The sequence below is a fragment of the Takifugu rubripes genome, chromosome 19, assembly GCF_901000725.2.
Source record: "Takifugu rubripes chromosome 19, fTakRub1.2, whole genome shotgun sequence".
NCBI lineage: Eukaryota > Metazoa > Chordata > Actinopteri > Tetraodontiformes > Tetraodontidae > Takifugu > Takifugu rubripes.
Window position 1 is genome coordinate 18,416,934 of NC_042303.1, and position 12,909 is coordinate 18,429,842.

At 51.6% G+C, this 12,909-nt stretch overlaps 2 protein-coding genes across 3 annotated transcripts; one reads left to right on the forward strand and one right to left on the reverse strand.

Moving 5' to 3' along the window:
* The first annotated feature begins 314 nt into the window (after positions 1-314).
* Positions 315-4,757, forward strand: cfap92 (cilia and flagella associated protein 92 (putative)). Of its 2 annotated transcripts, XM_029827518.1 has the most exons (14): positions 315-459; positions 538-722; positions 822-1,041; positions 1,138-1,221; positions 1,395-1,490; positions 1,561-1,733; positions 1,812-2,614; positions 2,685-2,879; positions 2,967-3,213; positions 3,288-3,452; positions 3,528-3,719; positions 3,798-3,948; positions 4,296-4,498; positions 4,737-4,757. In XM_029827518.1, exons 1-14 carry the CDS (start codon positions 429-431, stop codon positions 4,740-4,742), a joined length of 2,751 nt encoding a protein of 916 aa, XP_029683378.1. In that variant the 5' UTR covers positions 315-428; the 3' UTR covers positions 4,743-4,757. The 2 variants fall into 2 exon arrangements, with proteins under 2 accessions (XP_029683378.1, XP_029683379.1); XM_029827519.1 differs by lacking the exons at positions 4,296-4,498; positions 4,737-4,757 and adding an exon at positions 4,118-4,197 and having other exon boundaries at positions 316-459.
* A 1,847-nt stretch (positions 4,758-6,604) lies between these two features.
* Positions 6,605-12,363, reverse strand: acad9 (acyl-CoA dehydrogenase family, member 9). Its single transcript, XM_029826102.1, has 18 exons — positions 12,092-12,363; positions 11,799-11,892; positions 11,620-11,721; positions 10,971-11,077; positions 10,698-10,798; positions 10,155-10,233; positions 9,898-10,069; positions 9,747-9,820; positions 9,602-9,677; positions 9,453-9,523; positions 9,256-9,375; positions 9,051-9,179; positions 8,884-8,963; positions 8,590-8,716; positions 8,430-8,507; positions 7,757-7,885; positions 6,995-7,067; positions 6,605-6,820 (listed from the first exon to the last, which is right to left on the reverse strand). The coding sequence occupies exons 1-18, from the start codon at positions 12,269-12,271 to the stop codon at positions 6,720-6,722; spliced, it is 1,893 nt and encodes a 630-aa protein (XP_029681962.1). The 5' UTR covers positions 12,272-12,363; the 3' UTR covers positions 6,605-6,719.
* Between the last annotated feature and the right edge of the window lie 546 nt (positions 12,364-12,909).

Consider the following 12,909-nt stretch of genomic DNA (forward strand, 5'->3'; position numbering starts at 1 on the left):
TGAGCTGCTTGCCGGAGGTCTGCGCTCTCTGTGTACTCTCCTTTATTTAAAGCTGTTATCTCTGTATCCTCCTACACTAGTCCGTGGAGGACTGCAGTGGACACATATTTCAAAATAAAACCTTTTTTTCCCCCCTTTTTTCAGTATTCTAATTACCTTGTGTGTGTGTGGGGGGGGGGGGGGGGGGGGGGGGTATTTTTCCCCCCAGTAGTCAGGAGGCTCTAGGCTACCATTAGGTTTAGTACAAATGCTAATCTTAATTTACCGTTTTTTTTCCAGGTCCAATGAGCAAAACGTCAGAAACAAATCTTTGTGACTCAGATAAAGGCCTGGAACGAGACTCTGAGGCCGACCTGTTGGCCTCAGATCATGGCCCAGTTCCTACACACACAGAGGACGGCTCCTATTTTGTCACATGGACATTTCAAATGGCCATGGCTGTCCCAAGAAGCAGTTCTGGTACCAGTAGAAGGGAATTTTAAAGAGAGTGAGATCGTCTATTCAGTTTCTGATTTATTTGTTGTCTTCTGTTTTCAGGAAAAGATGCTGAATTCCCCAAAGCCCCAGAAAAACCCACCAAAAAAGTTCCAACCTCTGTTTGTGTGAAAGCTGAAAGCTGCTATCATGTTGAAGTGAAGCTACCAGCTGATGCGGAGACGGCCGGCGTGGACCTGATCGCGTTCGGCGCCGTTGCGAAAATCCTCAAAGACGACAAGTTCGAGGTGACTGTGATGCTTGTGGCCTCATCGCGGTGCAAAAAAAAAACGACAAAAAAGCAGCTTTCCACGACCTTCACGCATAAATCTGATGTGTAAAAACAGATTCTAAGGACGTGGCAGGAAGGAGATCGGACGTGGTTGGTTTGGAGCCAGGATTTCAGGCTCAGAGTCGACAGGGACAGAGTGATCCGTTTTAGTCAGGCTAAGATCAGGCTCCAGATATGGAACAGCAAAGACCAGCTGTCTGGCCTGGCCCGCCTCGAGAGGCTGAAAACCCTGAGGCTGCCACAGGGGCCGTGTGAAGATGCAGCAGACCTGTGTGGTGAGTTCCAGTCAGGTCCAGTTATGCCAGTGGTTTGTCACCATGACGACAGACGCACCGCGTCTGTGCTCTTAGTAATGGTCATGTGATTCTAAGGTGGCGTCAGGACTCTGGTTCAGAACTTGAGAACCACGTGTATGAGAAAGCCTGAGAAATTCACCCTGGTGGCATCTGAAGCAGGTAAATCTGACACCTGATCCCATGAACTGAAGTCCTAATGTCTGAAGTGACTGAAACTAGCCAGTTATTCTATCAGAACCACCAGAAGTCTCAGGCTCCTGGTCCCGGAACAGGTGTTCGGGGCTCCAACTTGAGCTTCTGTTTATGCACACATCTTTGTTGTCACATGACAGGAGTTGGCCACGCCCCCCCTGAAGCTTTCGACCTGAAGGAGGTGATGAAGAGCGGCGCTGTGTCAGCTGAAATCAACCCTGTGTGTCTGCTGGCAGGGAAGTGACCTTTGACTCACACGGCCGTCTGACCGCGTCAGCTCTGTGACCAGCTCCTTCTGACCCACAGGTGAGACCTCACTGACCCAGTCCTTCAGCCTTTACTCCAGCGGTGTGTTTGAGGTCATGTGCGACATTTCTCTGGACCGGCCGTTAATATCTGACCAACTGAAGGCTGAACTCAACCCACTGGCCATCACCATTCTGTCCGCTAAATCACTGCCCCCGTCACATGACCTGCAGGTATAACCTCAACGCATGGAGTCCTTACACAGGTGACATACATGATCCTCCCTGACCTATTATTTGTCTCTTTCCCAGGACACGTGTGCACCTGTGTATTGCCAGTACAAGTTCCTTAACTCCAACGTGCACCGCACAAACTATCATAAACACGCCACCAATATTCACTTTGAGGACACAAATGTGGTCCTGACTGGCCTGATGAACAAGGACGAGCTCAGAGAGTTCCTGTCCGGTCCCCCTCTGGAGATAGAGGTTCACGATCGGGACAGAAAAGGTCCAGAACCAGCTGGAGCGTTTGGACCTGACGGCGGTCATTTAAAGCCCAAACCGACAGGAACCAGCTCCTTTGGGGTTGCACACCTGAGTCTCTGTGAGCTGCTGAACAGTCAGAGGAGAATGGAGGTGCATCTGCCCATCAGATGTTGCCCCCCACCTCAGCGTAGACCCGCCCATAGAGGCGTGCCGGGGGCAGCATCCCCGTGGGACGTCCCACGAGGAGATTATGTGGGCGCGAACGCTGGACTCAAGGTGAAGATTGAGATAACGTGGCCCTTCACCGGGGACACAGGCTGTTTGGAGTCCGGTGGTGCGTTTGGACGCATCATCTACCTCCTCCATCACAACCACCTGCCAGTGATGAGCAAACTCAGGTCGCAGATCCTCGGGATTAACGCGGCGGCCCTTCAGCTGGGCTCCGTCCCGCCGGAACACGCAGAGGAAGTCCTGTTCAATTACGGAATCAATTTCAGACACACGAAGACCGACAATCTGGATTTTGTTTCGGGGTTCCATGTGATGGACAACCGGAGGCACATCTTCGTTCTTGAGGGGCTGAAAGACAAAGCAGTGAGGAGACTGTGGGAGTCCGTTCCGATGACGTAAGACCAGAAACCACCGAAACAGCTGAGAGTCCGATAAAAACGCTCAAACCCGTGTGACACGTTGCAGGGTGAACGCCAGAGAGGAGGAGCAGATGAGAATCTTCTACAACTCCAACCTCAGCTTCAACAGGCGCATTTATGGCGCGCTGGATGTGGCTCTGAGCCCGATCCACCTGTCACAGCCGCTGGAGGACTTCATGAAGCAGCCGCTCCTCTACACCAGAGGACTGATCCCCCACGCCTGCTTCCAGTCCTTCACAAGGTTCCCCAAATGTCTCACAGCCAGGTTTTAGTTGTAGGATCAATCCCAAATCCTCCAAATGACGTCACCTGCTCGTTTCCTGCTTAGGTTGAGTCAGCTTTGTCAAGCAGAGCAACTGAAAGAGGTGGTGCAGAGAAACCTCTTTCCTTCAGACCGGATGATCGTCAGCCTGAGGAAGATGTTTCACACTGAGCGGCGTGAGGAAAAGGTCCACGTGGACAGTGAGGACGATGTCCCTCAACCGTCCGGCAGGGAAAGAAAACGCCCTCCGCTGGACACTCGTAACAGAGAGTACACCACCAAGAAGGTCACGCCGTACAAGAACCTAATTCAGGTTTGGAGTTCAGAATGATTTTTGAAGGACTCGGACTTGTTAGAGCTGCTTTTATTTGAGGATCCTTTTTGCAGGAGAACATCAGAAAGGTTGGAGAGCCAAGCGAGCGGTCAGAGACGACAAAGGCAGCGGTTCTGAGGACGGACCCGTCCGACTGCAGGCGAGACTTCATCTACAGCGTCCAGACATTCAGCTCCAAAGAACAAGCCAAGGAGCTGCTTCGCCAGCACATGGCTCAGGTCTGGTGGACGCGCACTGAATGGTGCCGTTTTTGTGAGTTGTGATGGACTTCGTGGCGTTCCCTCTGCTCTCAGACGCCAGGGCGGAGGTTCACCTACAGTCAGCACTATCACAGTGCAACCGTGGAGCCGGAGGTCCGGGCGCCCAGAGGTCGCTGCCAGTCGGCTCCCGCGAGTGTCCGCGAGTGGTCGATGAGTACGAGAGGCGACGCGTCCAGGAGGCACCCTAAACAACCTGACGAGGGCCGTGTGGAGGAGCTGAGGGAGGTGCCTCCACTCTTCCTCCCTCTGGATCGCTCAGTGATCCGTCGTAATCTGAAAGTGTTTCTGTTTGTTGCCACTCAGCCTTGGACGGAGAACATTCTTCACGCAAACCTGCTGAAGCCCACACTTTCCCGGGATATCTGGCCCTGGGATCAGCACCATCTGGACTTTCAGCTCTACCGGAAACCTCCTCCATTCTTCAGTCAACCTGTTGTTGCTCCTCACCTGTCTGGTAGGTTGGGCTGGGCCACCTGTAGAGGCTAAAAATGAGGATCCTCCTCAACACATCAGGCTCAGTTAGCATATTCAGCCAAGCTTCCCTCTTCTGTAGCTATAATTTAACAATCCTATCCTCCCTCTCTCTCTCTCTCTCTATGTCTCTCTCTCCTGTTCTCTAATAGTCAGGATGTCAAGAACGACTCCTAAACCAGTGTAAAAATACAAAGATGAAGTACTGTAGTGCTGCTGTCAATATTTAGGCGTTAAAGTCTCTCAGTTTGAGCCAGACACATTTTTGGATTCACTCTGAGAGCAACTATTTTGGTTATGAATTCTACATCCTGGATTTTCACTGTGCAGGAGAGGTTCTGCAGCAGGAGCGGCTGAAGGCAGCCAAAGCTCAGAACCCTCGCTGGCTTCAGAAACTCCCCCCCGACAGCAGCTGCAAGCCTCCAGGCAACGCATCCGTCCCACACTTGGGTGGAAACTCAGACCAAAATCAAGATATTCTCAAGGACGAGCACAAGAAGGATTCAGTGAGGAAAGCAGGCCCGATGCTGAAGGTAGAGTCAGTGGTTTAGAGGATCTGGGGCAGAGCTGCTATGATGAGGACCACCAGAGATGTGTAGAAACAGCCGAGGGTGGGGGAGAACGAGCGTTAAGGCTGTGTGGGCTGCAGACTAAATTCAACAGATTCAAACCAGATGCCCGCAGCATAAATGACATCATAAATGACAATATTGGAGCAATAGAAGTGAAGCCACAGCAGTAGAGTTATAAACCCAAGCTCCAACTTTACAGCTGTAACTCGAGGAACGTCTGTCTGCACAGCTCTTCGTGGGTTCAACGCTGACGCCGGATAAGTGATAAAATGATCACAGTTACTCTAAAGTCCAGTTTTGGGGTGGTGGGGTGTTGGGGGGGGGGGGTTCAGCTCAGCGTTAAGGGGAAAAATCCCTTAGTCAGACTCCTCCCAAGGTTCTTTGCCCAACTGCTGAGTTATCCAAATATTTCTGCCCAGTCGACAACTGAAGCCTTTACAATGTGGCACAAAGAGGCCCAGAGGTGGTAGAGATGCAGAGTTCCACCGTGAGAGGGAAGCTAATGCACAACTGGGTCCATACGGTGGGAGGAGCTTATTCCAGCAGCGAGCCTGGGGCCCGACACGTGCACAGGGCTGCTGGGGATTACTCAAAGGACTCACTGTTGACGTGAAACTCTGTGTCTGAAGAAAGCAACATGTCCATCATGCCTTTCCTGGGGCCAAACCCAAACGCTCCGCTTCGCCCTCGCTTGATGGGACCTTTTTCATAACAACTTGCAGGTCGAGATTTTTTTTCCATGGTCCCATTCGCAGATGGATGTAATAAATGGCAGAATGCGAGTCAGAATTCGCCCCGTCTGTTGCGGCCTTCGCCCCGTCTGTTGCCCCCTTCGCCCCGTCTGTTGCGGCCTTCGCCCGTCTGTTGCCCCCTTCGCCCCGTCTGTTGCCCCCTTCGCCCGTCTGTTGCCCCCTTCGCCCCGTCTGTTGCCCCCTTCGCCCCGTCTGTTGCGGCCTTCGCCCGTCTGTTGCGGCCTTCGCCCGTCTGTTGCGGCCTTCGCCCATCTGTTGCCCCCTTCGCCCGTCTGTTGCGGCCTTCGCCGTCTGTTGCGGCCCGCCCGTCTGTTGCGGCCCTCGCCCGTCTGTTGCGGCCCTCGCCCGTCTGTTGCGGCCCTCGCCCCGTCTGTTGCCCCCTTCGCCCCGTCTGTTGCGGCCCTCGCCCCGTCTGCTGCGGCCTTCGCCCCGTCTGTTGCGGCCCTCGCCCCGTCTGTTGCGGCCTTCGCCCCGTCTGTTGCGGCCCTCGCCCCGTCTGTTGCGGCCCTCGCCCCGTCTGTTGCCCCCTTCGCCCCGTCTGTTGCGGCCCTCGCCCCGTCTGTTGCGGCCCTCGCCCCGTCTGTTGCGGCCCTCGCCCCGTCTGTTGCGGCCCTCGCCCCGTCTGTTGCGGCCCTCGCCCCGTCTGTTGCCCCCTTCGCCCCGTCTGTTGCGGCCCTCGCCCCGTCTGTTGCGGCCTTCGCCCCGTCTGTTGCATCCTCCGCCCGTCTGTTGCAGCCTTCGCCCCGTCTGTTGCCCCCTTCGCCCCGTCTGTTGCGGCCCTCGCCCCGTCTGTTGCGGCCTTCGCCCCGTCTGTTGCGGCCCTCGCCCCGTCTGTTGCGGCCTTCGCCCCGTCTGCTGCGGCCTTCGCCCCGTCTGTTGCGGCCCTCGCCCCGTCTGTTGCGGCCCTCGCCCCGTCTGTTGCCCCCTTCGCCCCGTCTGTTGCGGCCTTGGCCCCGTCTGTTGCCCCCTTCGCCCCGTCTGTTGCGGCCTTCGCCCCGTCTGTTGCCCCCTTCGCCCCGTCTGTTGCGGCCTTGGCCAGGTCTGTTGCGGCCTCAGCCTCACACACACGGCTAAACGGAGCAGGTCCAGCTGCACCTCAGGTTGGTTTCACAGTGAAAACGTACTCAGGTATCAGAGAAACGAGGAGGAATTTGCACTAATGAGGCGGATCCGATTGGTTTTTCAGTGGATCCATTGAGCAGCGCCGCCCGACAGACGGGGGAGGGTCTGGACCCACCGCTGACACACACCACAGAAACACACATCAAGGTGTTCAGGGGACAGCTGGAGCATCAGCTTTAACAAGACACTAGAAAGCAACTAGAATCTCTGGTTTATTATTCAAGAGTGCAACAGAAGCAGCAAAAGTCCAAACACAGTGGAAAGAGGGGCGGTCGTGGCTGAATGGCGCCGCCGCTGCCTGGGACAGCTCAGAATGTCCTCTCCAGGGGGTGGGAGCAGATGTACGCCCGTTTCTCCAACACCTCCTTGGCGATCTTCTTGATGTTGGCGTCGTTGTTCTCTGGGGCGTCTGGTGAGAATCCAGATGAGCGTTAGCAAACAAGCCTCTGGGGGGGTTTGTGTGTGTTGGGGGCGTGGCCACGCCGGTTTCTATGGGAAATTCTGCTCCACATGCAAGTGTTTTGTTCCTGAAATGCAGTTGAGGTGGGGGCTGTTCTCAATCACCAGTTTGTGCTGTACTTACGCTTCTGCAACTGAGTCAACCAGAAGTTGTTCTTAAAGAAGGCCTCGCTGCAGAACGTGTTGGTGAGCAGCACCTACACGAAGAAGCAGGACAAGTTTAGAGGCCTGAAGAGTGGTTCACCGCTCCGGAGAAGGTTCTGTTATGGCTGTAGGGCAATAAAAATGGAGAACGGTCCTAAATCACATGCACACCATTTGGCCCCTGGTCTGTTTGATGGTTCCAAACAACAGCAAACGTCAGGCTTCACTTGCTTTTCTGCTCCAAATGAACCTTTTCAACATGTGAATACATTAAAATCCCCAGAGCATTTAAATACGACCTACAACACTGGAACCAGGAGCCAAACAAAGAACTGCCTGTACAACCTAATGAAAGTGAAAACCTGCCACATTTACAGCTTCTTCTCCCGTTAAAAAGCCACAACTGGTCGGATTAAACATCACTGCAGCACAAACAAGCATGTTTTATTACACGCAACCGCTGCTTTATTTAGCTGTCACACACACGGCGTCGTCAGGCGACAGCGTGTGTGTTTGACGACAGCGTGTGCGTTGGATCCTCAGTCTTCACCTGCACAGCAGAGGGACAAATGCAGATGTTTGGGTCTGTGAACGCGCCCTCGTTAGCTGAAGCCCTTTTAATGGCTGCCTGAAATAATGCTGATGTGGTAACAGATCCAGATCAGATGGATGGAAAACTGCTTGGATCAAACCGCTGCGGCTTTGGGCAGCAGAATGTTCCATTAATGCGGATTTGTCGAACCTCATGGTCATGATTCCTGAGACCGATGCTAATGGAACGGCTGGTTCTGGAGAGGACCGCTGTCATGGCGTAGAGATGGATCATCACATCTGCAACCTTCTTCAGTACGAGCTGCTCCTCCACTATAGTCTGGAAGCATCAGGAAACAGAACTTACTGCTGGGATCTAAAGCGGGACACACACACTCACGCCAGATTTAGCTGAATCTGTTCCTGTCGGGATTCCAACACCCAGGAACATCAGGAATATCAGGAATATCAGGCACATCTGCACCGACACGCTGCCTCAGAGATGAAACGGGTTCATTTGTGCAGAGATTTTCCCAACTACTCCTCCAGATTACTCCCATCCAGGAGGATGACGCAGCAGTTTCAGCATTAATGGGTCAAACTCTGATGAATGTGTTCCAGCTCTTCTCAGGATTCAGGAAACGGGGATTTGGAAAGCTATTCCTGACGGGTAGTTTTGGTTTCTTTGGAAAATTGAGATGACAGCAGCACAAAGGAAACATGGAGCGCCTCGGAATCCGTGACTGGAAAATGTGAGCGCTTCATCACCACGGACACAACGTCCACCCTGCAGCTTCAGGAAGGGTTGATTTCAAAGGAAATGGAATTCCTCAAGCAGCAAACTCCCACTGAGGTTCTTTTCCAGAACGTAAAACAATCATTACCTTTCCATATCTGTACAGCAGGCCCTCCACGGTGGATCCAAAATATTGGACATTCTCCTCCAGCTTCTTTGCACTTTCCTGTAAAGAGAGAAGAACCAGAGCTTCTAACGAGCACTAAAGATCTCCCAAGCTTACAGACGGTGTCTCCGAAGGGTCTCACAGTCAGACTGGGATGCACCACTCCGTCTTTCCCAGTCAGGCCGAGGTCCACTGAGGAACGCAGTGAGGTTTTGATCTTCTTGCCCACCATGCCCAGAGCCAGACCGATGTTTCCTCTCTTCAGCTCCCTGCAGGCGACAGGAGGACTGAGGTTAGAGGCGGATTAGACTCCGGCAAAGATCTTCTAATGCTGGGTTCTTTAGCTGTGTAGCTATAGCAAACGGTTCTACGCCACCCTAAACGGAACCAGCCTGCCTTTACGTGAAGGTGTGCACATGTTTAAGGAGCGATATACTTTATTCTCCCCGTTAGGACTTTTCCAGCGTGCTGCATTCCGGTGAGAGCGATATACATCCTCAGGATCTCATTGGTGCCCTAAAAGGAGCCAAGAGGAGAATAACAAACTCTGGCTTTCACCAGTGGTCACAGCTTTGTTGGCCGCCTCCATAAGAAGGGTCTCACCTCAAAGATGGGCAGGATGCGGCAGTCTCTGAGGTAGCGCTCATACGGGTAGTTCTTGGTGTATCCCAAGCCTCCGAGGACCTGAAGAGCCTCGCTGACACAAATCCAGCCTCCCTCGGAGCTGAACACCTGGAGAGCAAAGAGTCAGACTCCCGCTTCCGTTCTGGGACTCTGCAGCCCGGGAGTGGGGACGGCACGTCCTCACCTTCACCATGGCAGCCTCCAGGGAACAGTCCGGGATTCCTGGTCTGTCCATCATCCCCGCCGTCAGGTAGGCCATGCTCTCCATCACAAAGGCATTGAGAGCCATCCCAGCGAACTTCTCCTGCAGCAGCACACCCACAGACAGGTTGGAGGGTTGGGAGGAGACGCTAAAGGAAAACGGGCTGGACGGCGCCCTACCTGGATCATACCGAACTCAGACAGGCTTTTGGTGAACTGCTTCCTGGTGGCAGCGTATTCAGAGGACAACTCTACAGAACACACGGTGGAAATGGGTCAAACGGAAGCCTGACCATGGTATAGAGCTCCTCTGTGTTTGATCATTGTACCGATCAGTTTCTTGATCATTCCAGACGCACTGCTGCCCATACTGAACCTGCCGGAGTTCAGGATGTTCATGGCAATCTGTCCAACATAAAGAACAACGCCTGTAAAAACACCTCACATAGGAGACACAACCTATTTAAAGCGTACCTTGAAACCACCTCCTACTTCTCCAATTACATTCTCCACAGGGACTGGGACGTTATCAAAGGACACCTCACAGGCTGAAGAGAGAACAGACAAATTCCTCAGTGAGAAGAGAGCCGAGAGGTCAGAGGGCAGCTGAACTACGGCTCCGTACTGTTGGAGCCCCGGATGCCCAGTTTGTCCTCGGCCTTCCCGCTGGTGATGCCTCCAAAAGCCCTCTCCACGATAAAGGCAGTGATCTTCTCTTTCTTCACGCCGTCTACAACCACCTCGGTCTTGGCAAACACTGTCATGACATCTGCCAGGCCTCCATTTGAGATCCAGATCTGAGCACAGAGCAAAAGAGGGGAGGACTGCTGAGGAGCTACGGCGTCAAAGATCCGCCGATCACACGGAAGGTTTGGCTCCCACCTTGGAGCCATTGAGCAGGTAATGTTTCCCATCTTCTGACAGGGTAGCGCGGGTCGTCATGGAGGCGACGTCGCTCCCACTGAAACGATTTATTAAGCTCAAAAGAGGCAAAGCCAACGATCTCCAGACCAGGTTTCAGTCCCCTCCTGATTTACTGCTTAAATGTTTACAACTGCAGCCGAGAATTGAGTGGGAGCGCAGAGATGATTCTTATCAAGTGGAGCCTCCAGGTTTCTCACCACCGGTTACCGTTAACCAGCCGTGAGAAGAGGTGAAAGCAAACGTCAGGAGAAAATAGATTTGGATGGAAACTGAGTTATTTATAGACGCCACCTGGTGGTCAAAGATAATAAGAATTATAATAATTAGAATCTCTCATTTGGTGGCAAAATTTGATGTAAAGATTGAAAAAATTGATTTTTTTCCTGATTTAAATATAGTAAATACACGTTTTGCTAGCGGTTCACATGTTGGGTTCTTCATGCAGGACACGACAACATGAAGCTGAAACCCTCCTTGATCACCACGAATGGAGCTTTTTACCTTCCGGGTTCCGTCAGGCAGAAAGCTGCAACATGTTCTCCTGACGCCAACTTGGGGAGATACTTCTGTTTCTGGGCCTCATTTCCTGCGATCAGGATCCCCTGAAGCATCAAACGGGCGTTAGCGGGTCACACACATGCCTTCTTCTACGTGTGTGTGTGTGAGGATGTGCACTATCATCACCCCAACCTGGTTGATTTCAGACACACATAAATAATGAGGCTCTTTTCTCCCGCCCAACGAGACGAGGAGCTTTTGACTCCGGACGCTTACCTTCAGTCCAATAGCCTGATGAGCAGCCAGGGTCACAGCAATGGAGCCGTCTAAAGAGATTATCTCTGCCAGACGAGCATACATGGTGTTGGACAACCCGAGGCCCCCTGATAGAAAGAAGAAAGACTTGTAATCGGTGGTACCAGTCAGAGAAGCACGGTACCGTGTGCACCAGTGCCATGGAAGTGGAAGTTAGGATGAACCAGCGGTTGGCTAAACTCTAAATCTGCACTTGAGACCTGACAACATCCAGATTAGGTCCAACATCATCCTGTTTTCATAGCTGTGGCCTATTGTGTTGCACGCCATCAGGGCTCGCTGCCTCACGTTTGTATGTTTCTCTTCAGGTGACACCTGATAAAACAGCCTGGAGGCTCCTCTAAGGGTAACCTGGCCAATCCTTAGAAGACTCGCTACTGTGGAAAACTAGCTGCCTTTGTTTGCTGTTTGGCTAATCATGCAAACACTGATGTAACATCGTTACAGAAGGGTTGTGCACAGGAAAATAAGGACCAGGTCGTTTACACACACCAGGAGATGATTTTAATGAACCTATTTGCTGCCCCTCGCTGGTCACCCAAGAGAGACTTGTGACTTCCTTGTGAAAATAAAAAGCTAACAGGGACAAAGTGGTTCCACAGTCCATTACCATATTCCTCCGGAACCATGATTCCAAAGAGGCCAAGCTCCTTCAGACCTTTCATGGTCTCAGGAGGAATCTTGCCTTCTTGGTCAATTTTGGCCGAATCCACTAGAGATCATAAAGAAGAAAGGCTTATTATTAAACGTGATTTAACATGAATCAAAGAGTGAGTGCCTCTCTTTCACCTTCTTCACTGAAGAATCTTTCCACGGGTGCAACGAGCTGCTTGATCTCCTCCAGCTCCTCGTTTCCAATTTGTGGGTAAGGAAAGACTTCATCCTGAAGGGGAAACATGCAATCTTCTGGTCAACCCTCATTATTGTGTCGTTTCACAGTATAAATTCGAAATAGTGACCTTAATCGACAAAAGAAAGAGAGCATTTATCGGGGATAGATGAACAACAAATGCAGAAATATCACTAGAACATTTCACCTCCAATGACTTTGCCAAGAATTGCTCCATAAGTCATTAAATTACCTTGTTCAGCTGACCGAGGAACAAATCTTTAGCATATGCGAGATTTCTGGAGTGAGTTTTAAAAGTCCTCCGATGATGCAGCGGCGTCGTACATTTTCCAGCATTCCTCAAATTACAAACGAGTGGATCCCCGAATTTAGCAAATTTAGACAAGACGGATAATCTGCATATATTCATCATTTCTCCTGCATTTAGTTGTTGTTGCCTCTTCAAAATGCATCCAATCCTGGACACAGCGGCCGGTTACCTTTCCCCCGATTATGTCGCATAATGATGACGCAGCAACGGGCGACAGAACATTTTCGGACACCTTCGTTAAACAACGGATTTGTCGCAACTCGCTTTTGTTGCACGTCATATTGACAAAACAGTTGAATAAATGGTAAAATATCAATCACAACGAAAATATTTAAGTCTGAAATTGAAAGAATTGCGTCGGCTGTGATCCTATTTCCTTAGGTATCACGCTAAAAACCACCTATTGTGATATTTCCGATAGCCATGAATACAACATAGAAACACAGTTGTATTATAAAGACGCCACTGGATGGCGGTATACACCAACAACTGGTGAGTGAGTGAGTGAGTGAGTGAGTGAGTGAGTGAGTGAGTGAGTGAGTGAGTGAGTGAGTGAGTGAGTGAGTGAGTGAGTGAGTGAGTGAGTGACTACAGGAAACAGCTGATGGCAAAATGCGCAAAGGCCTTTTTTTTTTTAATCAAAACTGTGACACGTCTATAATAAAGTTTGAACTGTGTGGATCCAGAGGTCAAAGGTCCATGAATAAACTCAACCACTCCAAGAGAACTTGTTTGACTTC